Source organism: Lipophrys pholis (genome assembly GCF_963383615.2).
Source record: "Lipophrys pholis genome assembly, contig: SCAFFOLD_36, whole genome shotgun sequence".
NCBI lineage: Eukaryota > Metazoa > Chordata > Actinopteri > Blenniiformes > Blenniidae > Lipophrys > Lipophrys pholis.
The window spans coordinates 33,779-59,338 of NW_028292098.1; the positions used below are offsets into that span (position 1 = coordinate 33,779).

Sequence of the window (25,560 nt, forward strand, 5' to 3'; positions counted from 1 at the left end):
CCCCCCTGGGTTAAGATCTCTTCATAGGCTCCCTGTTGAGTCTCGTGTTCAATATAAAATCTTGGTGCTAACTTTTCCAGCCCTACATGGTCCAGCTCCTCCTTACATTGCTGACCTCATAAAGCCCTACAGCTCGACTCGGACCTCGAGATCGTTCTGGGCAGAACCTAATAAAAGTTCCACGTACTTGCTTTAAAACCCGGGGAGACCCATCACTCCAAGCTGCCGCACCCCGACTTTGGAATGAACTCCCACTGGACCTGCGCTCCCTGGACTCAGCGGACATCTTTAAAAAGTGCCTAAAAACACATTTGTTTGCCAAAACATTCTAGTCTAATCGACCCACGCTGCCGACTGACGGCATTTGTTGTGTTTTTAAGATGTTTTTTCTCTCTTATCTGTTTTCATCTGTTTTTACTGTGAAGCACTTTGTGACTCCGTGTCTGTGAAAAGCCCTATAGAAATAAAATTTACTTACTTACGTACTTACTTATTTACATACTCTCAGGTGTGCAGCTCAGCTCCAGTGCAGGTCTTGTTGACTCCGCCCAGCACACAGACACACGAGGAAGAAGAAGAAACCCAGAATATAGAGCAGCAGAGCGACACTTTGTTCAGTCACAGCTGCTGAAAACTGATTTGAGCCAAACCAGCCTTTAGTCACTGTCGGTGTTCCCAAGAGCTCCGGAGGTTCCAGAGACAATGGTGAGTCCAGTATATTTAGGTTATTATACTACTATACTATATTATTAAAAAGGTTATTTTTTAGATTAATATGAATTATTTTATGACACGTTTCCTAATGTTCCATGTCAGATGTGGCGTGTACATGAATAATGTGATCAGGAATTAAGCTTTAAAATGAAAGAATACTTTATTTTTTTGCATCTTTTCAAAGGTTTACCTCATGGAGAGGGGACTGGTGCTTTTTGTTCTCACAGGTTGGTGCAATTTTAAAAAGGCAATTACATCTGTAGCTCATGTTTCTAAAGTGTTGCTGCACCTTGTTAGGATGACAAGGCCCCTGCGGAGGATGGGTGTGTTTCAGGAGAAAACAGGAAGCAAAGGGGATGGAAAGAAAAACATCCAAACAGGAAAATAGTGACAGATGAAGAGCAAATCAAACGGAGCATACTCTTGATTAATACATTGTATATTCTGTTTTGCTTTAGGAGTGATCACCAATGTAGGTTCTGGCCAAACTCACTACAACTTTGTAAATACTCCTCTGAGCTGGACAAGCGCTCAGCGTGTGTGCAGGGATGACTTCACTGATCTGGCCACTATTCAAAGTGCAGCTGACGTTGATGCAGTTGGAAACACAGCTTCGAGCGATACTGGTGAGTCCTGAATACTTGCACCGTATTTGACACACACTGTTGTGGCGTCTTTCCTCCCAAAAATCTAAATTTAGAGTTGCACATTGAGGAGATTTTCGACTCGCAGAAAGTAAAAAACACTCGCAGAGAGATTTTCCAGGTTTCCCAATAAAGATGCACTATTTATTTAAACAAACAAAAAATATTCTCTGTGGTTTACTTTCTTAAATAATACAAATACTTAACATAAATTCTAGTTTGTACAGGCTTGTGTGCCTGCGGTAGAAAAACCATCACTCCCTCCTCCTTCCACACTCACAGCTTCACCTCCTCCTGATTCTAAGGAGGAAGGCCTGACGAGGAGGAGGAGAGATCCACACATTCTAATGATCAAAATAACTAAAAAACAAACAAAAATAGGAAAACTTTAAATAGTATTTCTTATCATCACTTCAGTTTGCACCAATTTGACAAAGAACATTGATAGTCTCAAATGGCTCCAACACACACAGAATCCTCCACAATGGAAAGTTTCAATTCTCTTGTTTTTGACCGAATCAACATCTTTTATTTGAGCAGGAAAAGCCTGGATTGGTCTTCATGATGACTTGCAAAACAGCTGGATGTGGTCCTTAAATGACAGCAGCTTCTATGGCGAGGGAGAGGCGACGTATAGAAATTGGAACAGTGGTGAGCCGAACAATGTGGATGGAAGACAAAACTGTGGAGTACTTTGGAGGTCATACAATGGCAAATGGAATGACGGGTATTGCAGTTCCAAACTTCAGTCTGTGTGCTTCAGTGGTGAGTTTTTTTAAAGAGTAACATTTTAAAAGCATTACTTTTTGACAAGAGCTTCCAGAAATGTCAATACTTCAGGCTGTGTGTAAATGTGTTGAATAAGTCACTGCCTTAGAAACTACTGTCAAATATTCAGCTTTTTCTTTTCTTTTGATTCACAGCAAATAGTAGAAGAACTCATTCTTTGTTCATTAAAGAAAAAAAAGTGTCTATATTTCCAGGTACATGGAATGGAAAAGCAACCTTTGTTAGGACTGAAACATTAAGAAATTGGACAGAAGCTCAAAGGTTCTGCAGAGAGAATTATGTCGATCTGGCCAGGTACCGTATGAACTCACTAATTTGTTCATTCCATCCATGAATCTGTGAATTTGTTTTACATACAGTACGATGCAGATCTGCTACTCTTCCCTCCACAGCATACGAAACGAGGCCGAAAATGAAATGGTCAAGAGAGTCGCAGATGACAACCATGTGTGGATTGGTCTGTATCGGCGAAAAGTTTGGTCTGATGGGAGTGACTCTCTATATGGAAACTGGGAGAAGAACCAGCCCGACACTCCAGGCCAGACGTGCGTCGCTACATCACTGGAGTCAGGACTGTGGTCAGATGAACACTGCTCCATCCAACTGCCTTTTGTCTGTTACACAGCAAGTAATATATATGTTCTTTTTACTACTAAATACTGCATGCTTGTGGCGTTGATATCCCACAATAAGACTTATTCCATCCTTGCAAATTCTTATTGCAAAAACAGTGTTTTCATAAACTCCATTTACAAATATTTGAAAGAATCAGTGACTCTTCTCTCGGCACGTTACTGGATTACAATGCAAATGTGATTTACATAAAACTGCTATGCAACAATAGTTTATATGTATGTTGTGTTCAATTGGTGCTTCTATAAACACAAGATCCAAACATGTTTGGTCATTCTGTTTCACTTCTGCCACTGATAGTAAGTAAGTTGTTCTGTGGTTCTCAGCTCCAGCTCATGTAGAAGACTTCAGGTCAACAGGACAAAGTGAGACCAGTGTCACTCTGCAGTGGAACAAAGTGAACAACAACATCAGCTTCATCCTCCAGTTTAATGGTACCGAGACAAACATCAGAGCACCAGATGGAGACGGACCAGTAACTCACACAGTCTCGTCTCTCTCTGCTGCAACTGAGTACACATTCACTGTCTTCTCTGTGTTTGGGAGCGTCAGAAGCAGCGGAGTCAGCATTATTGTAGTCACTGGTAAGACGTCTTGACTCGTGTAATCAAACAGATGAACGATAGAAAAACAAAATACTTTAGTGGAAAAACAGTTTTTTTGTTGTTTTTCTTCCCTCATCCCTGAGTTATACAGTCAAGCAACACATGTTAAAGTTAAATTACTGTTGAATGTACATAGAGAATTTCTAAGTATAATGACTGCCGTCTTTCCGTTTACTTCATTCCATGTAAACCTGACTGCTTGACACTTCTGACAACAGAGGGACCCTGTAAGTATGCTGTTTTTTCTTTGTAATTGAGATTTTTCTTTTCCAGAATCTTTTCATCGGCTCCTGATCACAGGAATACCTCAAACCATACACCTAAAAAGTGCAACCTGATGTGTTTTATCTGGGCACAATGTGAACGCGTTGGGTTTTGTTTTGTGAGCTTCTCTGTTTTTCTGTCAACAGATTATGTCTATAGGTTCAAAGTCAGATACAGTTCAAGTGGTGAACTATCACAAGATGAAAAGGAGGCTCTTTTGGACCAGGTGGGACTAATATCAGTTAACATTTTAGTATTAACTATCATATATCTTTCATTATTCTTTTGAAAAAAAAAAAAAATTTAGTTCCTAATATGGACATATTTTCTGCATGTGTGTTGTTGTTCAGCTCATCGAGAAGTACGGCCTGCCACCCCAGTCTGTGAGGAATAAGTCTATTACTTGAAACTACTGGATCCAACTGGAGACGCACATGGAAGGATTTCAACCTTTTACATTCAAAGTCGCTTTCCAGGGGAATTATATGATCTATAATAAAAGCATTGCATCACTTTGTGTAATTAATGTAACTGCAAGAGTGGCAGGGATGAGTTTTGATGAAGCTATTTCCACTTTTCTGTCATCGTTAAATCATTTCCAATTTATTGCTCAGGGCTGTCCTCCCGTCCTGACTCTCTATATTGTTCACACAAGTTAAAAAAGGAAACATTATTCAGGGATGATGTCTGTTTGTCTCGTGGATTCTTGGATTTGTGATTTTGCTTTGCCCTTTTGATTTTGTTCTGTGGATTGTTGCACCTTTGCTTGGTGGTGGTGAAATTTGAGACAGCTTCCTTGAAAGGATTGACAAGTGCTTGGGTGTGATTATAGTGACATCTGCTGGGGTTTGTATGTACTGCACGTGAGGGGAAGATTTGACCAGGGATCATAATTTCATGACTGTGACTGGTCTCATCCTTTCATCTTTCATCTCAGTTCTTGATTTAAAATAAATAAATAGTTGTTTTCCAACCAAACTTGTGTCACTGGAGTAAATCACATTGAAGATCTTTATTTTCTAAAGAATAACTTGGACAGTCTTTCACTCTGGCCTCCACCTTTTCTCACTATACTGCTCTGGCTATGTGAGAAAACCCACACATACACAGGGATAACTTGCAAACGGTGCACAGAGTCAGTGTGGAGGAATACTGCCAATGCTGATCCCCCAAAACAAACTTTTTTGTCGGTATCCTTTTTTTTTTTTTTTTTAGCTTTTTATCTGTCAGTCATTCATTTGTTTTCCACCATCGAAGAAATGCAGCGTTCCATCATTGCATGCCAAGGCCTGATTGCTTCATCAATAAAGAAATGACGGTATTTTCAACAGAAGTTACCAGTTTTGGTGCTTTCAATTCGCACCACAAGTCCTTTTGTTGGCAGTCTAACTAAAGAAAGACACATGAGTCAGGTTTCTTAAAAATTGATTATCAAACTATATTGAAGTGCGGTAAGCAAGCAATATTCTCAATTTACAGAATTCTGGGTCCTGGTTCCTACTCTAAACCGAGCGATGGGAAGAAAGACGTGTCTGCCTAGGCGACATGTGTATTGATGCATTCATCTGCTCGCAGGCAGGGCAGTCCAAATGGTGAGTCGGTAGCTGAGGTTTGCAGGATGTCACGAAGCCAGCCTGGGATCAAGGGGTACTTGAGGGAGGTCATCAAAAGGGACCAGTTGTGACGGGTTTCCTCCGATTGTAGTCTAGGTTTTCGTTCCCCCAACTCAAGATGTTGTTTCTCAGGCTTTGTCTCCTACAAACACTGAGATAACCACATTTTACAGGCAGCATCCTGCAACCATAAACTAGAGGTGTTTATCATTAGAGCTGACCTCAGCAGATTGTTAGTCATGCGCTTAGCAAATTTCCTCAGAGCAAGTTAGTATCTTTCACAGTTTTTAAGCAGAGCAGCTATTTTAAGACTAGAATCTCTTAACACCAGGTAAAGTCACTTTAGGAATGCTGTAGAATGAAAGAACTTTCAAACTTTGTTCTTCAATTACAGAATTGATCATTTATACCCATATACAACCATATACGTAAGTCAAAAGCAAGGGAGGACAGAAAAAGAAAAAAGAAGAAGCTATACAGCAATGAACAACTCCCCTCTTCTAGATCCTTATTCAGAGTTTAAATTAAATTCTAGTTTGTCATATGCAAATCACCAAACCTGTTTCCCCTGTACGAGGAAATTCTTCTTCTGCTGTTCACAGAGAATGGCAGCAGCAAAATAGCATGTAAAAGAAAACGGTGCAAAATAAGTCAATGACTGTCTACAATACATAAATAGAAAGTGGTGCAAGAATAGGTGAAGAAATGTTTCTGTACAAATAGAAAAACTGGAGTCAAAAGATGCAGCATGAAGCATGTCCAAGCAGTCTTGTGCCAAACGTGTTGTATGAGGCAGAAGGAAGAAGGATCTTCTCATTTTCACCGCTCAGAAAATAAAGGGAAGACTAAAATAACACATCCGACGGATGTTCTCCTGAGGATGTTCTCCTGAGGGACGTTCTCCTGAGGGATGTTCTCCTGAGGGATGTTCTCCTGAGGAACGTTCTCCTGAGGGATGTTCTCCTGAGGGACGTTCTCCTGAGGGACGTTCTCCTGAGGGATGTTCTCCTGAGGGACGTTCTCCTGAGGGATGTTCTCCTGAGGGATGTTCTCCTGAGGGACGTTCTCCTGAGGGATGTTCTCCTGAGGGATGTTCTCCTGAGGGACGTTCTCCTGAGGGATTTTCTCCTGAGGGATGTTCTCCTGAGGGACGTTCTCCTGAGGGACGTTCTCCTGAGGGATATTCTCCTGATGGATTTTCTCCTGAGGGATGTTCTCCTGAGGGATTTTCTCCTGAGGGATGTTCTCCTGAGGGATGTTCTCCTGAGGGATTTTCTCCTGAGGGATGTTCTCCTGAGGGACATTCTCCTGAGGGATGTTCTCCTGAGGGATGTTCTCCTGAGGGATTTTCTCCTGAGGGATGTTCTCCTGAGGGACATTCTCCTGATGGACATTCTCCTGAGGGATGTTCTCCTGAGGGATGTTCTCCTGAGGGATTTTCTCCTGAGGGATGTTCTCCTGAGGGACATTCTCCTGAGGGACATTCTCCTGAGGGATGTTCTCCTGAGGGATGTTCTCCTGAGGGACGTTCTCCTGAGGGACGTTCTCCTGAGGGATATTCTCCTGATGGACATTCTCCTGAGGGATGTTCTCCTGAGGGATGTTCTCCTGAGGGATCCCCTCCCAGACTTGTATCAAAGAATCAGTCAACTCCTGGACAGTCTGTGGTCAACGTGTGGTTGGAGGATGGAACCAGACATGATGTCCAGATGTGCTCAGTTGGATTGAGGTCTGGGGAACGGGCAGGCCGGTCCAGAGCATCAATACCTTCATCATGGAAGAACTGTTGACACACTTCAGCCACATGAGGCCTGGCATTGTCCTGCATCAGAAGGAACCCAGGAACCACTGCACCAGCATCTGGTCTCACACTGGGTCTGAGGATCTCATCCTGGTACCACATGGCAGTCAGGGTGCCTCTGTGCAGCCATCCAAAGAAAAGCCTCCCCACACCATTACTGACCCACCACCAAACCGCTCATGCTGGAGGATGTTCCTGCAGCAGAACGTTCTCCAGACTCTGTCACGTCTGTCACATGTGCTCAGTGTGAAGCTGCTCTCATCTGTGAAGATCACAGGGCACCAATGGCCAATCTGACAATATTGGTGTTCTCCGGCATATGCCAATCGCCCTGCAGGGGGTTGGGCAGTAAGGACAGCCCCCCCTTGTGGACGTGGGCCCTCATCGCACCCTGGTGAAGTCTGTTTCTGACAGTTTGAGCAGAAACATCACATTCGTGGCCTACTGGAGGTCATCTTGCAGGGCTCTTGCGATGCTCCTCCTGTTCCTTCTTGCTCAAGGGAGGAGGTAGCGGTCCTGCTGCTGTCTTGTTGCCCTCCTACGTCCCCCCCCCTCCACGTCTCCTGGTGTCCTGGCCTGTCTCCTGGTGTCTCCTCCATGCTCTGGACACTGTGCTGGGAGACAGGCTCAATTTGAAACAGGGAAACCTGGTAAATGTCGGCTTTCGTATAAGAAAATAAGCTGGGGGACTCTGAGGAGCAGCAACAGAAGCTGATCCAGGTCTGTGGTGCTTCTGTCTGAAGGTAATATCGATTAACTGTATTATTAATAGTAAGCACTGCGTTGTATATGATGGTGCTGAGAACTGGATCTCTGGTCGTCTGGACCTTTTTCTTTTTCCTAAAGCTGATGATCATTTGTGTTTGGTGTCAATTATTGGTTTGTTGGTGCGTGTTCAGAGGTTATTTTGTGCCTGTTAATGTGGATTTGATTCCATGGTTGAGTAACACTTTTTTTTTCTTTTCATTGACGTTCATATGACTTCCAGACAAGACATCCATGCAATTCATACAAAAAACGTTAACGTGTCAGATTGTAGCCCTGAAGGCACAACTGGACACCAGTTTTGGCTCAGTGGGGTATAAGTAGGCTTGTGTAATGAATGAGTTTGGAGCAACAGCAGGGGAAATTGATTCACAATTAGTGTTGCTTCCTACCTGGACAGGTTGATTTCACACCAGTGTGATACACTTGGAGTTACATTGTGTTGTTCAGGTGTTCCCTATATTTTTTGGAGCAGTCACACAGACAGCTGAAAGTAGAAAGTACTTCTGTGTTGAATGCTCATGAACCCATCAGGAAACACTTTCAGATGTGAGGTGAACTTGATCGGAGAAAAGCAAATTAAAACAAAACTATTCCTGCTCCATGGTCTTTACTATCTTTTTTTTTTTATTATTTGCGTGTGTTTTGTATATTTACACTTCAACTGTTTGTTACCATTTTGACTGTTTTGTTCAGTCACAGCTGCTGAAAACTGATATGAGCCAAACCAGCCTTTAGCCACTGTCGGTGTTCCCAAGACCTCCGGAGGTTCCAGAGACAATGGTGAGTCCAGTATATTCTAAAGGTTATAATTTTTACTGATGTAATATGTAATATAAGTTATTTTTATTACTAAATACCAAGAACAAAGTGAACAACAACATCAGCTTCATCCTCCAGTTTAATGGTACCGAGACAAACATCAGAGCACCAGATGGAGACGGACCAGTAACTCACACTGTCTCATCTCTCTCTGCTGATGATGTCACATACCTGCGTCATTATGCAGCCGTTCACAACACAGACATACACACTAGACGCCTCAATGACTGGCAGGAACATACGTCAGTGCGTCCGCCATCTAGGGAGGGGCATTTGTCAGGACTTCAGCAACGATCCCGCATAACTGTTCTGCTTTTGGTTGTACAAACAGACAAAAAAGGACAATGGACAGCGTGGGATTACCTTCCACAGGTAGGAAAAACATATTTATTGTTGTTGTCGTTGTGTTTAGCTCATATAACATTAACTTGGGACATAGATGAGCTGGAGCCGTGGGAAATGCTCTCTATTCCCTGGCTTAAGCTCGCCCTCAAACAACAACAACAATATCAAGGTCTATTTGGTTCATCTAACGGAGGCTATTTTAGTTGCAGTGTGTAGAATATTACATTTCAAAAGAAATGAGTGTCTCAGGACCAGTCAGTGTACTGTTCCCCGCCTGTTCCAGCAGGAGAACCTCAGCCTGATCCCAGTAGGAAGTACTGTCTGGCTGTGCTCAAACAGCTGAGCAACATGTCACACCTCACTCCTTTTAGACATACTGACATGTACACAGACAGTATTATTATATATATTGATTAGGAGAGCAGATCAATTGATTGCACGTTGCACAAGCAGTGAATTAATGTGATAACACAGGACTCTGAACATGTCAATGTTTTTTTTTCTTCACTAGGACCTCTCCTCTGCACTGCCCACATGTCCTGATGCTTTGACAGCCAGACTCAGTGAAGCCATGGCCGAGGTGGAGAGTCTGAGAAGAGAGGAGAGGAATGAAAAATTGGAGAACGGAGGGCAAAGAGCACAGTGGGGGGTCTTCTGGAGGAACTGAGAGGGAAACATCTAATAAATGGAGAGCTGGAAGAGAATATGTCATATAATATGGAATAATAGATAAATGTGTCACAATAAATAAATATGTAATAGGTAAATAGCTAACAATTATCTTCTATGTATTATTAAAGGTAAATATATAAAAATGAATGAAAGTATAATAGGTAAATATGTTATTGTGTGTAAATATGTAAAAAAAAAAATCAAAATGTGTGACACAAAAAAGTTAGAACTTGTGCCCTAATGTACATGTTCATTGTACATAAATGTCACATTATGTGTAGATAAATTACAGAACAGAGCTGAGGTTGCACCGTGAGAGAGAGAGAGAGAGAGAGAGAGAGAGAGAGAGAGAGAGAGAGAGAGAGAGAGAGAGAGAGAGAGAGAGAGAGAGAGAGAGAGAGTGGACCAAGATAGAGACTGAGACTGAGTTTTACACTCGGACTTGGACTTGGAGTGGATTAGTCTGGAGGCCCAGGCACATGACCACCTCAGCTTCCACTCAGAGCCCAGACCAGCTGTTCAGATTTGGACACTTGGAGCTGAGAAGGGGGAGGCTCCATGATTCCTGTTCATGCAGAGGTTTTGTTTCCCTTTGCCACTGAAGGCAACACACTCACTAGTCACCAGTCCACAGATGAAAACACAAAATCATATGTGTACACAGAAAGTCCAGTTAAGATGGAGACGGGTTGTGAATGACACAGATGCTACTGGTACAGTATGAGAGTCTGACTGCTTTCAAAAGGTCCAGTGATCATACAAGCATATCAGTCACTCTCATACTTTCTCATGGTTCTATTGACAATGAGAAGCAACAACACAACACTACTGCTTGGACATGTTTGCTGGATCACATCATGGATGGATGGATGGATGATGGATGGATGGATGGATGGATGGATGGATGGATGATGGATGTAATATACAGACATGACTTATGTTCACTCTGGAGGTGAGGACTGATGTTCCCTTCCACAGGGAGAAGCTGCTGGTAGCTCACTCTATGTTCCTCTGGAGGTGAGGGGGGAACTCCTGTTCTCACTTTCATTGTCACTTTAATTTGAAAAAAACATATATTCTATTTTCACCAAGATATTAGTGAGTTAGTTTTACCAGTAAATGGCTGCTCCATCCTCACTTCTCCTATAACCAGGCCCAAACACACACACACACACACACACACACACACACACACACACACACACACACACACACACACACACACACACACACACACAGCAGCCGGCCCTCCTGGGAGTCGTTTGGAGGGTCATAATTTATTCACACATGTTATAGATAATATCAAAGTAAGTGGTGTATTAGTCAATGATATCAGTGATTTCATGTCTGTTTGTTTTACTTTTTTTTACTCTTTACAATAAAAACCACAGAAACATTAAAACAGACAACAGATAGATGTCAGAACAGAGCAGTCCATGGAAAAACTAGTTATTGAGGTACAATCAGATGACTGGGAACTCATTTATAAATACAAGAGAAAGTGAAATATAAAGATGTTTAATGGATGACAAAGGGCTTAAAAAATGCATCCAAGGAGAAGAATACATGACATAGAGAATCCAATAAATGATGAACGAAGGAGATGGAAAATAAATACAAGAAATGTCAAACTAAATTCACTCATATGATGAGAAAATGTAAGAAGAATTCTTTTAAGAAAGTACCAGAAAACAATAAAGACCATGTCAGCAGTACATAGAAGGTTCTACATAGTATCATTCAACAGGCTTCCAGTAAGGATACTGTTATTGAAAAAAGACACACTTCACCAACTACAGACCCACAATTCTCCCAAATCCTAGAAAAACTCTTCAACGACATACTAGATACATTCAGAGAAATTAAATCTAATTCATTAAATTTAGGTCAAACCAAAATCATGATATTTGGAAAATATGAAATAAATAAACAGGTAAAGGTTCAAGTAGAGAGTGTAAATAGAGAAAAGGTGATTGAAGACAAATTTCTAGAAAAATGTAAGGATGAGTACGAGCACATTACAACTCTACAAAGCTGATTTCCTTTGATCTGAGCGTCTCCATGGCTCCAGTGCTGATCTCCTATCAGATCAAAGGAGATCAGTGCCTTTTGCCATGGAGATGCTCAGATCCAAGATTTCCTCCGGCTTTGATCTCCGTTGATCTCCATCCGGTGCCTCTCCCATCCACTTTGTGATGAAAGGCTCATTATTGTTCTTTTTCACAACCTTGGTGATGACGTCATCATTAGATTCAGGTAGGCTGAAGCAGGCAGAGAACTAAAACACGCAGGACACCAGCACTCTCTGACCCAGTTTGGACACCCTGTTGTAGACCATCAAGAGACAGCTTAGTTTTATCCTACTGATGACGTGTTGCTGCAATAGTCATCTTGCTCAGTTTCAAGTTTTTTCCAACAGACACCTGAGCACTCTGTAACAGGATTTGACAGATAGTGACGGGGCGTGGCCAGCAGGGGGCAGCAGCGAGGCTGACTTGCTCTTTGACCGTGTGACTGTGGTGACCAAATCCAGGGGGCGTATTACATTGGTTATTGATGTAGCTTAAAGAGGTGGAACAGATTAAACATTCAGATGAAACAATCAGCAAATAAAAGTCAAATGAAGAAAACGTACAAGGGCTTATTAGTCAATGATATCAGTGATTTCATGTCTGTTTGTTTTTTTACTATTTCCAATAAAAACCACAGAAAGATTAAAACAGACAACAGATGGATATCATTACAAATGAGTCAGAAGAGAGGAATCCCTGGATAAACTAGTTATTGAGGTACAATCGGATGACTGGGAACTCATTTATAAAGGAAAAGACGCCCTGTCACTATGAGTGTACAATCAAACAATACAAGAGAAAGTGAAATATGGATCTGGACTCTGGGAGCAGTGGGCGGAGCTGAGGTTGCACCGTGAGAGAGAGCGAGAGAGAGAGAGAGAGAGAGAGAGTGAGAGAGTGTGTGAGTGTGAGTGCACCAAGAGAGAGACTGAGACTGAGACAGAGTTTTACACTCGGACTTGGACTTGGAGTGGATTAAACTAAACTAAACTGAACTGAACTGGAGGCCCAGGCACATGACCACCTCAGCTTCCACTCAGAGCCCAGACCAGCTGTTCAGATTTGGACACTTGGAGCTGAGGAGGGGGAGGCTCCATGATTCCTGTTCATGCAGAGGTTTTATTTCCCTTTGGCACTGAAGGCAACACACTCACTAGCCACCAGACCACAGATGAAAACACAAAATCATATGTGTACACAGAAAGTCCAGTTAAGACTAGGAGACCCATGATTCTTCAGACTTCCTCTAAGTCCCAGCTCTAAGTCAAATGACTCTATTTACAAATGAAAGGACATTACCTGAGGATCAGCAGGGGAGTGAAAATGCGAATCTGACTTGCATAGAGATGAGGTCCCAACATTTGCGTGTGTGATAACCTATAATGTGTCCCAGGAATAACTACAGTCTGAGGTCTAAAGACTTGTTTTTACACACAGTTCCGACCATCCATTATAAACTGGGCTAAAAAGCCTTTATGTATTCTGCTCCATGTTTATGGAATGCTGTACAGAAAAAAAATTAAAACTCACAGTTTGTCATGCTGGGCGAGTTTAGGGCCGTTTTACAGCACATGTAAACACAAACCTAACCTTGTTCTTGTTTTAGCTAACTTATATTTAAGTATTTGGTGGCTTTTATAGTTTTGTCTTTCTCTGCGACTGTACTTTTTATTGTTTCCATCTATTTGTCTTTTGTGCTATTTATTTGTTTTAAGAATATTTTTGTATTTAGAATTAATATAAGACACAGCAAACTTTTTTATGTACTAAAAGAGGTGAGTAATCTCAATGTGGTTCTCCTGATTTCAATAAAGGCTAATCAAATGGTAACAAAAAAAATGCAGTTTTCTGTTGTTTGTGGCTCAACTGACTGTTTGCAGCACGAAAAGAGATTGTTGATTAGCCTATTGCAGGGGTGGCCAACCAGCGGCTCGCGAGCCTCATGCGGCTCTTTGGCTGGTTTCATGCGGCTCTTAAGGGGCTCACATGACAGGCGTCAAAAATGCTCGGCGCTGGCGCTGCCATTCATTCCCTATATGGCAACCTGACCAGGAAGCCGGTTTGAGTGACGTCAAACGCGCATGTGCGTGAGATGAAAATAGATCTTTCGAGTAATTTTGTGTGTTCTCAAAATGGCAGGGAAAAAAAGCACCGCAAAACCAAAATATGTAGATGAACACCGGACATTTTTAACAGAGTGGGAGAGTTCATATTGTTTTATTGAACGTAATGACAAGCCATTCTGCCTCATATGTCAGGCGGCGCTAGCGCATTTTAAAGCTTCTAATCTTCAACGGCACTTCAGCTCACTCCACGCAAGCTACGACCAGGAATTTCCAAAAGGGACTGAACTTCGCAAAAACAAGTTGGTAACGTTGAAAAGTCAGGCAGAAAAGCAGACCCGGTTTTTCCAAAGATTTACGAAGCACTCCGAGACCGTAACGCTTGCGTCTTATCAACTGGCTTTGAACATTGCACAGGCTAAAAAGCCATCCAATGAAGGGGAGTTCGTGAAAAAATGCCTCAGCGACGCTGTTGAAATATTGTCTCCTGAAAATGACAAATTAAAACGAATGATATCAGACGTCCAACTGTCCCGCCACACTGTTGAACGCAGAATATTGGACATTAACGCGGCTATTGAAACACAGTTGCACTCTGACCTTCAAGAATGTGAATATTTTAGTGTTGCATTGGATGAGAGTTGTGACATACAAGACAAGCCTCAGTCGGCAGTATTTTCACGGTCGGTGTCAAACGATTGTGTGATCAAAGAAGAACTCCTTGATATTGTGCCATTAAAAGACAGAACCCGTGGCACAGATGTGAAAGAAACAATGATGGCTGCATTCGCGAAAGCACATCTGCCCATACAAAACTAACTGCAATAGCCAGGGATGGAGCGCCAGCCATCATCGGATCTGTGAACGGGCTTGTGGGGCTGTGCAAAGCTGAACAAACATTTCCCGCATTTTGGAATTTCCACTGCATCATCCACAGGGAGCAACTCGGGTCTAAATCACTGAATTTAGACAACGTCATGAAGCCAGTGATGGAAATAACAACTACATCCGCACGCATGCGCTTAACCACAGGCAATTCAGGAACTCATCGCTGAGCTGGACCAGGTCACCAGGTGACCTGCCGCTGCACTGCACTGTGAGGTGGCTGTCAGAAGGCAAAGTACTCGCTCGCTTTTTTGAGCTTTTGGATGCCGTGAAACTGTTCATGGAAGAGAAGGACAAGGACTATCCCGAACTCTCGGACCTCGAGTGGATTATGGATCTGGCCTTTTTGGTCGACGTGCTGTGTCACTTGGACAGACTGAACCTGACCCTGCAGGGGAAGTTAAAAATGCTCCCTGACCTGCTGCAAAGTGTGTTTGCGTTTGTCAACAAACTGAAGCTGTTCAAGGCTCATCTTCAAAAGGGAGATTTAAGGCATTTTCCCACTCTGTTAAAAGCCAGCGGGCAAGTCACCAGCGCCGCCCTGAATAAGCAAAGAGCCAGATATGCAACACTGGTTGAAAACCTGCACGAAAGCTTTGTGACCCGGTTCCGTGATCTACAACTGAAAAGGCCACAGATTACGTGCCTCGTCGACACATTTAATGTGGAGACGGACTGAAAGCCCCGCTAGTCACAGATGAGGCTGCGGCTGAGCTGGAAATGATTGATCTTTGTGAGGAGGACCAACTGAAAGCTGCTTTAAGGGAAGGGACCATTGAGTTCCGGAAAAGTGTGCCAATGGAAAAATAGCCCAATGTCAAACAGGCTGCGCTGAAGATACTGTCAATGTTTGGGTCGACATACGTCTGCGAGTCTGTTTTCTACCCTGAAACATGTGAAATCAAAGCATCCATCTGTTCTGACTGACACCCATGGGAAAGAATTGCTTCGAGTGGCAACAACGGAATATAAGCCAGATTTGAAGAGGATTGTTCAAGACAAGGAGTGCCAGAAGTCCCACTAAGCAACATACAAAGTAAGAGAAAAAACGCTGTTGTAAATTCCATTTTTGTTTGTGGACTTGGTTGAACTGAGAGTTTGTGTGTGTGTGAGACAGTGCACACAATGTTCATTGTTGAAAATGACTGGCCTGTGGTCTCGTAGGAGTCAATATCTGTCATTATCATGTTTGTGTGTGACATTTACAATAAATCTGGCTTAGCAGAGATCTGTGTGTGTGTGTGTGTGTGTGTGTGTGTGTGTGTGTGTGTGTGTGTGTGTGTGTGGAAGGGGTGGGGTGGTGATCATGTGTGCCCATGTGTATGATGTGGCTCTTTGCAGTATCACAGTTAAAAATGTGGCTCTTAGTCTCTGACTGGTTGGCCACCCCTGGTCTAGGAGGATGATTCTCACTTAGGGCGAGAGAGGTCTTGGGTTCAATTCCTAGATGAGCCCTTTGGTCATCAACCATGATCCTTTGTGTTAAATTTCAAAAGAGGTTTTGACTTTGTGTGTGAGAATCCTCCTCCCAGACCAACCAGCAACATCTTCAAGAAGCAAAAGGACTCAACCAACAGTATCGGGGCTTTATTCACATTGAGGAGCTTTCAAACAGCAACGCCGACACATTTCATGATGAACTCAAACAGTGGTGCTAAAAGGGGGTTAGTACTATATGTGGCTTATAGTAACTCTGTGCTACAAGGAGCCAAGTCGGTAGATTCTGTATTTAACAGGTTGTTCCACGTGTGTAAATGATATGATCAATAACAGAGGCCCTGTTATATACGTGTAAATATGTATATATATGTTGTATACAACTTTATATTGGTTCAGTTATGTGCTTCTAAATAAGTATGTTTCTTCCATAACATATGTGTTTTTTGGTTCGTTCAATAACAACTGGCCCTACAGTTTATCACATCTCACAATGTAGTATTTAATAGTCCACAATCTATTACAATTTACCATTTGAAGTCTATTTACATCAAAATAGAATCCTCTCTCTCTGTTCTGCCTTCTGTCTCTGTTTCCATTATTAATCCTACTAATTGATCAGCTGAGTCATTACAGGCTGTCACTGTCAGTGTCTAATGTAGGATTTACTTTGTTTTAAGTAATATCTGGCTGTTGATCTATGATTTTATTTCTTATTTTGATGGTGAGAGTTCATTTTTATTTTTGAAGTTAAAGCCGTTCATTCAGTCTCTTTTTGGCAGCGACCAAATTCAGCTCAGATCAAGATCAGATCCATAATGTGATTTTTTTAACAAATGAAATAGGAAATGGTCTGTAAGGTGCAGTACAGCATGGCTCCGCCCCCTCCACAATGTGACAGGGTCTCAGTTATTTGGTGTATAACTAGTCCTGCACTGCTGGAGCACAGACACAAAAAGCTCATCAGGAACAGGTTGCTGGGACTTTTGTTAATGATTCAGATAACCGCTTCCCAAAAGAAACTGCTAAACAATGTCCCATATAAAGCAGATGGGAGACGTTCCTCATGGAACAGATGAAAGGAGATTAAAGGAGATGAAAGGAGATTAAAGGGGATCAGCATCTATTGCCATGGAGACGCTGAGAACAAAGGAGAGGCAGGCCCACTCCATCATCCTACCTTAGTGCAAGATGGCGCCAGGGTGTAACGGCTGCCGTCTGCTTGTTCTGACACTTCTTCTGAATCTGTTGTTTATCACTGCATTGTTTGGATATTTGTGCCAAAATGTCACCGCGTTACTGGTTTATGACCGTCAGGCACTGATGGACCTAAAACCACCGCATGAGGTGTGTCTAAACCTCAACTTTAATGGATCGCCAGCAAACAAAGCTCATCTTCTGAGGGACCTCTTTATGTCCCGTCAGCTGGATTTGGTGGGCCTCTCGGAGACCTGGCAGCAGGTGTGTGTGTGTGTGTGTGTGTGTGTGTGTGTGTGTGTGTGTGTGTGTGTGTGTGGCACCGATCCTCTATGTTGTTATAGAAGCGTCCTTCTATTGACCTGGAGGAGAGGTTAGCAGCACGTCACCCCGTGTGTTTCCATGTGTGCGTCAGTCAATGCTAACGTGTTAACTAGGTGTGGTCAGGCTGGTTGGGGGGTGTTGCAGTCGAGTTGGGAACGGGATCGTGGGGTTCCGGATCCTTCCTGCAGTGCGATGTGTGGACCCACGTTGTCCTTTCAGGACCTTCATGGTGGTGTGAGTGGTCAGCTGGATCTGGAATGGAACCAGCCACCTCTGGTCAGACCACCTCTTCCGTCTTGAGTTGTGAATAACCTGGTATTCACTTTTCCTGCACTGTGCAGCCTTCCTGAGCCAATGGACGGAGATCCGACACCGTCCCTTCTACACCAGAGGATCTTTCACACTAAAGAGAACTCCCTCACCCAGCTGGTCCTGGATCTGTCTCTGTTTGCTCACTATTGTTGGGACTCCGTCACCCTCTCACCCCCAGAGGGAACCGGCCTCCTGCAACAATCCAGTTGGAGGATTTCTTTTTAGGAAAGACCAGACTGGCCCCTCCCCCGTGCACCTTTCAGTTCCCATGCTGGTGGCCAGAGGGGCGCCGGGACCCGACTCCAAGGACCAAGGTGTGAGGAGAATTTTCCTTGTAAAAAACCTCAGAGAGACAGAAACACAGGAATCAGACTGAGAGCCATTGGACAAAGTTTAAGAGACGGCAAAACTACACATCATTCTATGGGACAAAACAAGATTTCTCCAACACTCATGCTTTGGCTCACAAAGAATGGATGAAAATAAAGTAAAATAATAAGGTGAGCAAGCGTTTCTTCATTGCAGGAGCAGTAGAGCAGGAAAAACATCAGTAAAATGTAAAAAACCTCCATCAGAGCTGTGAGGACGAAGACCCTGTCAGGAGTGTTGTTCTCATTCTGTACGACAGGAAATGACCTCACTCCTCCAGAAAGCATCCGACCAACCGTGGGGAGAAGTGGAGCACTAACTCTGCAGCAGGTTAAAATAAAACTAAACATAGAAACAACAAAAACACACAAGACAGACCAACATAAAGACAAACTCACAGAATGCTGACAGCTGCATCGTCGCCACACCAGGTTAGACTAAATGAATGTTCTTAGTGATGACTCAGCAGAAATCCCTCCATTTGGAGTTTGAGCGTATTAACATGGTGCTGGTCTGGTTCTACTGCATCTGGTGATCCATTACCGGCTTTAGTTCAGCTCTTTGATACAAATTGTGATGAGACCCAAAGGATCTCTTTTTTGAGACTTTATTCCTAATTACCAAGTATTAATTAAAACCTCTTCTGTCTCTTCTTTTATTTGACTAAACCCACTGATTTAGAGTGATAACTCTATTTTTATTTAATTTGATCCATTATCAAGAACAATATTAGAAATCTATTGATGATCTGAACCTTCCCTCCTGTTGAGACATGAGATCACCCATGGCTCACTAAAGCAAATATCATTAACTAGTTCTAAGTTCCAGTGATTGTTCCTTGTTGAACTTCTATATAGATTATGTCTGATAATCAGGATTTTGTTTCAGCAGAGGTAATCTATTACCTACAAAAGTATTGAGAATCACCTCATTAGTAGTGGAATTCAATAAAAACTGATGGCAAGGTTATAGTAAGACCTCGGAATGGTGACAATTGTCGAAAATAAAGACGCTGGTGGAATTCAATAAAAACTGATGTCAAGGCTATAGTAAGACCTCGGAATGGTGACAGTTGTCGAAAATAAACACGTTGCTAGATTTTGATATAAAATGTTGGTACGGTTATAGTAAGACCTCCAAATGGTGACAATTGTTGAAAATAAACACGTTGCTAGATTTTGATATAAAATGTTGGTAAGGCTATAGTAAGACCTCGGAATGGTGACAGTTGTCGAAAATCAAGACGCTGGTGGAATTCAATAAAAACTGATGGCAAGGCTATAGTAAGACCTCGGAATGGTGACAATTGTCGAAAATAAACACGTTGCTAGATTTTGATATAAAATGTTGGTAAGGCTATAGTAAGACCTCGGAATGGTGACAGTTGTCGAAAATAAACACGTTGCTAGATTTTGATATAAAATGTTGGCAAGGCTATAGTAAGACCTCGGAATGGTGACAGTTGTCGAAAATAAACACGTTGCTAGATTTTGATATAAAATGTTGGCAAGGCTATAGTAAGACCTCGGAATGGTGACAATTCTCGAAAATAAACACGTTGCAAAATTTTGATATATATTGTTGGTAAGGCTATAGTAAGACCTCCAAATGGTGACAATTGTCGAAAATAAAGACGCTGGTGGAATTCAATAAAAACTGATGGCAAGGCTATAGTAAGACCTCGGAATGGTGACAATTGTCGAAAATAAACACGTTACTAGATTTTGATATAAAATGTTGGTAAGGTTATAAGTCACAATCACTATAGTTTAATAATCACAGAGCACTTTTGGTTTTATTTCCTTCTTTCTCGGGGGTTCTAGTGGGTCTGCGTTGCTCCGTGTTTGCCGGCGACTGGCTGAGGCCATGTCGGCCGAGCTGAGGAAACTCACCCGCAAACACGGGATCCGCATCTCGACACCTTTCCCCTGCAGCGTGGAGCAGGTTGCTCTGGCTGTGGGGGAGAAGGTCAGCTACAGCAGGTGGAGCAGGTGGAGCAGGTGGAGCAGGTTGCTCTGGCTGTGGGGGAGAAGGTCAGCTACAGCAGGTGGAGCAGGTTGCTCTGGCTGTGGGGGAGAAGGTCAGCTACAGCAGGTGGAGCAGGTGGAGCAGGTGGAGCAGGTGGAGCAGGTGGAGCAGGTTGCTCTGGCTGTGGGGGAGAAGGTCAGCTACAGCAGGTGGAGCAGGTGGAGCAGATTGCTCTGGCTGTGGGGGAGAAGGTCAGCTACAGCAGGTGGAGCAGGTGGAGCAGATTGCTCTGGCTGTGGGGGAGAAGGTCAGCTACAGCAGGTGGAGCAGGTGGAGCAGATTGCTCTGGCTGTGGGGGAGAAGGTCGGGTACAGCAGGTGGAGCAGGTGGAGCAGGTGGAGCAGGTTGCTCTGGCTGTGGGGGAGAAGGTCGGGTACAGCAGCGTGAAGGCGGCCCGGATGAACGGCGCCGTGGTGATCTTTATGGACCGGGTGGAGAAGGCCAACTCCGTTGTGGAGACAGGAATCACCGTGCGGGCTATAAGGAAATCCTGTCTGGAATTAAGTCTCCGCTGCTGAAACACGCAATCTGTTTCAGAAGACAAGTATTTATGATACTCAATAACCGGAATGAGGAGCTCAACCTCAGGTTCCGTGTGAGAGGAAATGATTATGACTACGTTGTCTTCGCGAGCTCAGCTGGCATGAAATGCTTCGGCTGTGGTGAGGAGGGACACATGGTGAAGTCCTGTCCGCGGAGTCCCGTGGCGCTGCTGCCACGGCCGCCGCTGCCCCGCTGAGTTTTATAAAGCGTTCTGGGACATCCTAGGTAAGGATGTCCTAGACGTATTTAATGAGTGTCTGGCCTCTGGTTCCATGCCAGTGTCCTGCAGGAGGGCAGTCCTCACTCTGCTCCCTAAAAAAGGGAACCTGCAGGACATCAAAAACTGGCGCCCTGTGTCGTTGCTCTGTGTGGACTACAAACTCCTGTCCAAAGTACTGGCCTCCAGGCTGGGGAGGGTTATGGAGCAGGTCATCCACCGGGACCAGAACTACTGTGTCCCTGGCAGTAGGTCTGGTAGGTTTAAAAACATTCTGTGCTGTACGGAAAACAATGAACTGCAATTTGCACATTTTTTAACATAAATGATTTCATAAGGCTCTGACGCACAATGTGACTGTTTTCTGACAAAATGTGTAAAAGGTGTAAATAAAAGTGTTTTAAAAATCAAAAAAAAATCTCTCTCTCTCTCTCTCTCTCTCTCTCTCTCTCTCTCTCTCTCTCTCACGGTGCAACCTCAGCTCCGCCCACTGCTCCCAGAGTCCAGATCCATATTTCACTTTCTCTTGTATTGTTTGATTGTACACTCATAGTGACAGGGCGTCTTTTCCTTTATAAATGAGTTCCCAGTCATCCGATTGTACCTCAATAACTAGTTTATCCAGGGATTCCTCTCTTCTGACTCATTTGTAATGATATCCATCTGTTGTCTGTTTTAATCTTTCTGTGGTTTTTATTGGAAATAGTAAAAAAACACGTCTGTGATGCAGCGTTTAAACTTTTCAACTGCACAGTTTATTTCTGGCACTTCACAAACTACAGACCCACAATTCTCCCAAATCCTAGAAAAACTCTTCAAAAAGACTCTTCAAACAGACCACAGATAGATATCAGTACACATGAGTCAGAAGAGAGGAATCCCTGGATAAACTAGTTATTGAGGTACAATCAGATGACTGGGAACTCATTTATAAATACAAGAGAAAGTGAAATATAAAGATATTTAATGGATGACAAAGGGCTTAAAAAATGCATCTAAGAAGAAGAATACATGACATAGATAATCCAATAAATGATGAAACTCTCCTAAAATAGTGCTTCATACTCGAATACATCACTGAGCAGATTCTGCGTCAGCAGCCACCTCCTCTCGGTCTGAGTCCCACACCAAGCCTGTCTGACGTCCGTCTGCAGCTTGTGCTGGCCAGCAGGGGGCGTAATATGGATGGAACTGTACGAAAATAGTGCTTCCTACTTATATGAATGTGTGTTTAAGTGGCAGTGAACTTCACACGTTCCCAGGGAGGAAGTGAAAAGATGAAACAGCTGTGGCTGGAGAGAGAGAGAGAGAGAGAGAGAGAGAGAGAGAGAGAGGGTTACTCTGAGGGTTATCAGTAATATTACTGATTACTCATTACTCCTTTAAAAGTAACTGAGTTACTTTGGTGATTACTTGCTTTTAAAAGTAACTAAGTTAGATTACAAGTAACTTCTTTAGTTATTTCCAACAGCTGTCTACAACACCTTATATAAACCTTTACAAACATGTTGGTGAAGAAATTGTTTGATAATGATTTAGTTGTCAGGTTAGTGAAATATCTCCTAAAATGTTCTGACTCCAACCATGAAATCCTCACTAACAGACAACACTTCCATAAATCCTCCCCTCCAGCAAGCAGCCACACACCACAATCCAAAGTGTCCTGGTGAGAGAGGGACGGTGTCCTGGTGAGAGAGGGACAGTGTCCTTGTGAGGGAGGGACAGTGTCCTGGTGAGAGAGGGACAGTGTCCTTGTGAGGGAGGGACAGTGTCCTGGTGAGAGAGGGACAGTGTCCTGGTGAGGGAGGGACAGTGTCCTGGTGAGAGAGGGACCGTGTCCTGGTGAGAGAGGGACTGTGTCCTGGTGAGAGAGGGACACATGCTGCTCAGGGCTTTTCCTCCTTGTCTTACATGAACTGATTCAGTTCAATCAAAACCACCAACACAGGGGATGTAACTCAGTGGTAGAGCGCATGCTTAGCATGTGTGAGGTCCTTGGTTCAATCCCCAGCATCTCCAAGCTTTATGTCTCACATCAACAGCAGCAAGTAGATTAATAGTGAGTTAGTGTCTCTTGATTGTGAGGAGACACAAGCCAAACAGGCTCTGACACGTCTCATTCACAAGCATGAGACACTTTTCTGTCCCATTCTACAAACTTCTTCAAGTCTTCTTCACCATCGCTCTATATTCTTTATCATCTTTGACCGGTGGAGCCACTCAGAGTAGTAGTAGTTTCAAACCTTTATTCAAAGACTCAGTCTTCTGATTATTGAATGTCCACTTAGAGAAACCAACTCTTGGACAAATGAGCCACACCCTTCCAAGAAAAGCAGCTCCAGCAACCGGACACACAATCAAAGCTTTGATAGTGAATGGTGAAGACAAGCTCCTCAGGAGTTTTCCTCCTTGTCTTTCAGGAACTGATTCAGTTGATAACAATCTAAGAACTTCAATTTTGCTAAATTCATTTTTATACGTTGATTTGACAAGATTTCTTTCTTCACTTAGAACTTTTTGAACAAAGTCCTATTTTCATTGTAACGTTCACTTTAATTTACTTGATTTTGACAGAAATCTCTTTTTAAAATCAAAATGAAGACGTAACTAGGTAGACCAGGTAGCTACAACACTGAGCAGGGAGCGTCTCCATGGCAACAGACACTGATCTCCTTTGATATCCTTAGATCTCCTTTGATCTCCATGAGGTGCCTCTCTCATCTGCTGAATTGAATCCACAGGTGGTAATGAGACATTGATGGACTGTGCCGCTCTCTGATTATGTAACTAAACACACCTGTGAGCTAAGTATTTCAGCATTTTCATCATTTTTTATCTTCTGAAGAGTCCATTTTTTTACAGTTTGGGATTTTCTTACAGTTTGTCTTCTTCTCAATGCTCTCTCTCAAACTGTCTGAGGTATCTTTCCATAAATGATTGTGAAGTGTTGTTATTTCCAGTGTTTGACAGTGTATTCATTGTACTCCATGTACACCCACCAACAACCCCTTGTATACTAGAAATGACAACTCCAGGTACATTTGTGTGGTTTTAAGAGTGTTGATAGTCTTCCTGGGGAAAACAAGTCAAATCAGGCTGCCTGCACTTCACACAGTCTGTTCTCTTCATGCTGACTTTGTCCTCTTCTAAATGGGACTAAACTGCTCTGTTGTCTTTCTCCTGTTTCAGTCTGATGTCTTCACCATCAGGAGGACGAGTGTGTGTCCTCAGAAGCCTGGTTGTTTCCTTTAATGAAGATCAATACACTCTCCTTAAGGAGGACCTGCTAAGTTGATCACTGGATATTGTCCATGTAGCAGTGTTACCTGCTTCTTCTTCAAATGGAACATTTATTCTGAAGAGTCTCCATAAGAATGAAAAGTCCATTAATGTCATTTTTAGTCTGAAGATAAATGACAAATGAAAATATTTGAACTTTTTAATACTTATGTTCTTTGAAAGAGAAATAAATGTTGACATTTATTTTAATGCATACAATATTTGCTACTTACAATGTAAAAGAAAAAAGTAAAGTTTCTCGGTACTTTGAATCAAGTTTAAATATCGCATGTTGGCCTGTTAGGTTTAAGAAAATAGAACTTTTTCAAGACTTTGTGATTTGCAGCTTGATCTTGATAACTCAATAGTTCATCTGTTCATCCTGACATTTCCATCAGAACAAGAGTGATGACTTGAGTTTGTACTGTAGGCAGATATACTGTGTGAGAATTAGGCCCTGAATATCCCAAAAGTAGTTTTTTTCTAAATGTGTAAAGCTGTGTACTCACATTATTACAGGTGTTAGAGAAATCTTCTCTATTATCATTAATTCATGTGTTTGTAGACATTGTTGTGCTGCATTAATCCTATCTGCTGGTGGAGAAACACTGGGTGTAAGGACCATGTGTGTGTGTTCTTAGATAAACCGCTTAATCTGCTGGAACTGTCTGTGCAGACTGACGCCCGGGTGAGAGAAATGCATTGCGAGTCACTCATGATTACCAGATCAGGAAACGCCTATGCTTGTGTGAACCAACTGTGTGAATAAAAGCTGCAGGGAGACTGAAGCTGGACGGAGATATTCAGGAAGCTGAGTGAGTCAGACTTCATCTCCCCTTGCAGGTCAAAACTGTATGATGTGTGTGTTGTTCTTCACTCATCCGTATATTTGTCAGACTGCTATCGAAGAGTATTTTTCTGACACCTTCCTGTGTCCTGCTGCCTGGGCTCTCAGTCAGCTGGGACTGAATCTTCTCTTGGGGAGCCTGACAGAGCCAGCATGTAACATGGCCTGGTGATTGGCTCAGCAGCGATGGGGGCGGAGCCTCCTCTTTGTGTGCAGGAGGCTTGGAGGGACAGGTTGAAGCTTGTCCTGTGCTGCCAGTGAAGCAATGCCAGGTTGAAAGAGCTCCTGTGAGGCGTCTGCCTCCAGTTTTCTCTTCACAA

At 43.0% G+C, this 25,560-nt stretch overlaps 1 protein-coding gene across 2 annotated transcripts; it reads left to right on the top strand.

Annotated features, from left to right (window-relative positions):
• Nucleotides 1-525: 525 nt before the first annotated feature.
• Nucleotides 526-4,980, top strand: LOC308128186 (C-type mannose receptor 2-like). 2 transcript variants are annotated; one of them, XM_080493895.1, is made up of 9 exons: nucleotides 526-705; nucleotides 899-941; nucleotides 1,173-1,340; nucleotides 1,899-2,123; nucleotides 2,342-2,441; nucleotides 2,540-2,775; nucleotides 3,107-3,364; nucleotides 3,796-3,875; nucleotides 4,000-4,980. In XM_080493895.1, the coding sequence occupies exons 1-9, from the start codon at nucleotides 703-705 to the stop codon at nucleotides 4,054-4,056; spliced, it is 1,170 nt and encodes a 389-aa protein (XP_080350021.1). In that variant the 5' UTR covers nucleotides 526-702; the 3' UTR covers nucleotides 4,057-4,980. The 2 variants fall into 2 exon arrangements, 1 of the variants encoding a protein (XP_080350021.1); XR_013936544.1 differs by having other exon boundaries at nucleotides 617-705; nucleotides 3,604-3,875; nucleotides 4,000-4,624.
• Nucleotides 4,981-25,560: the final 20,580 nt, after the last annotated feature.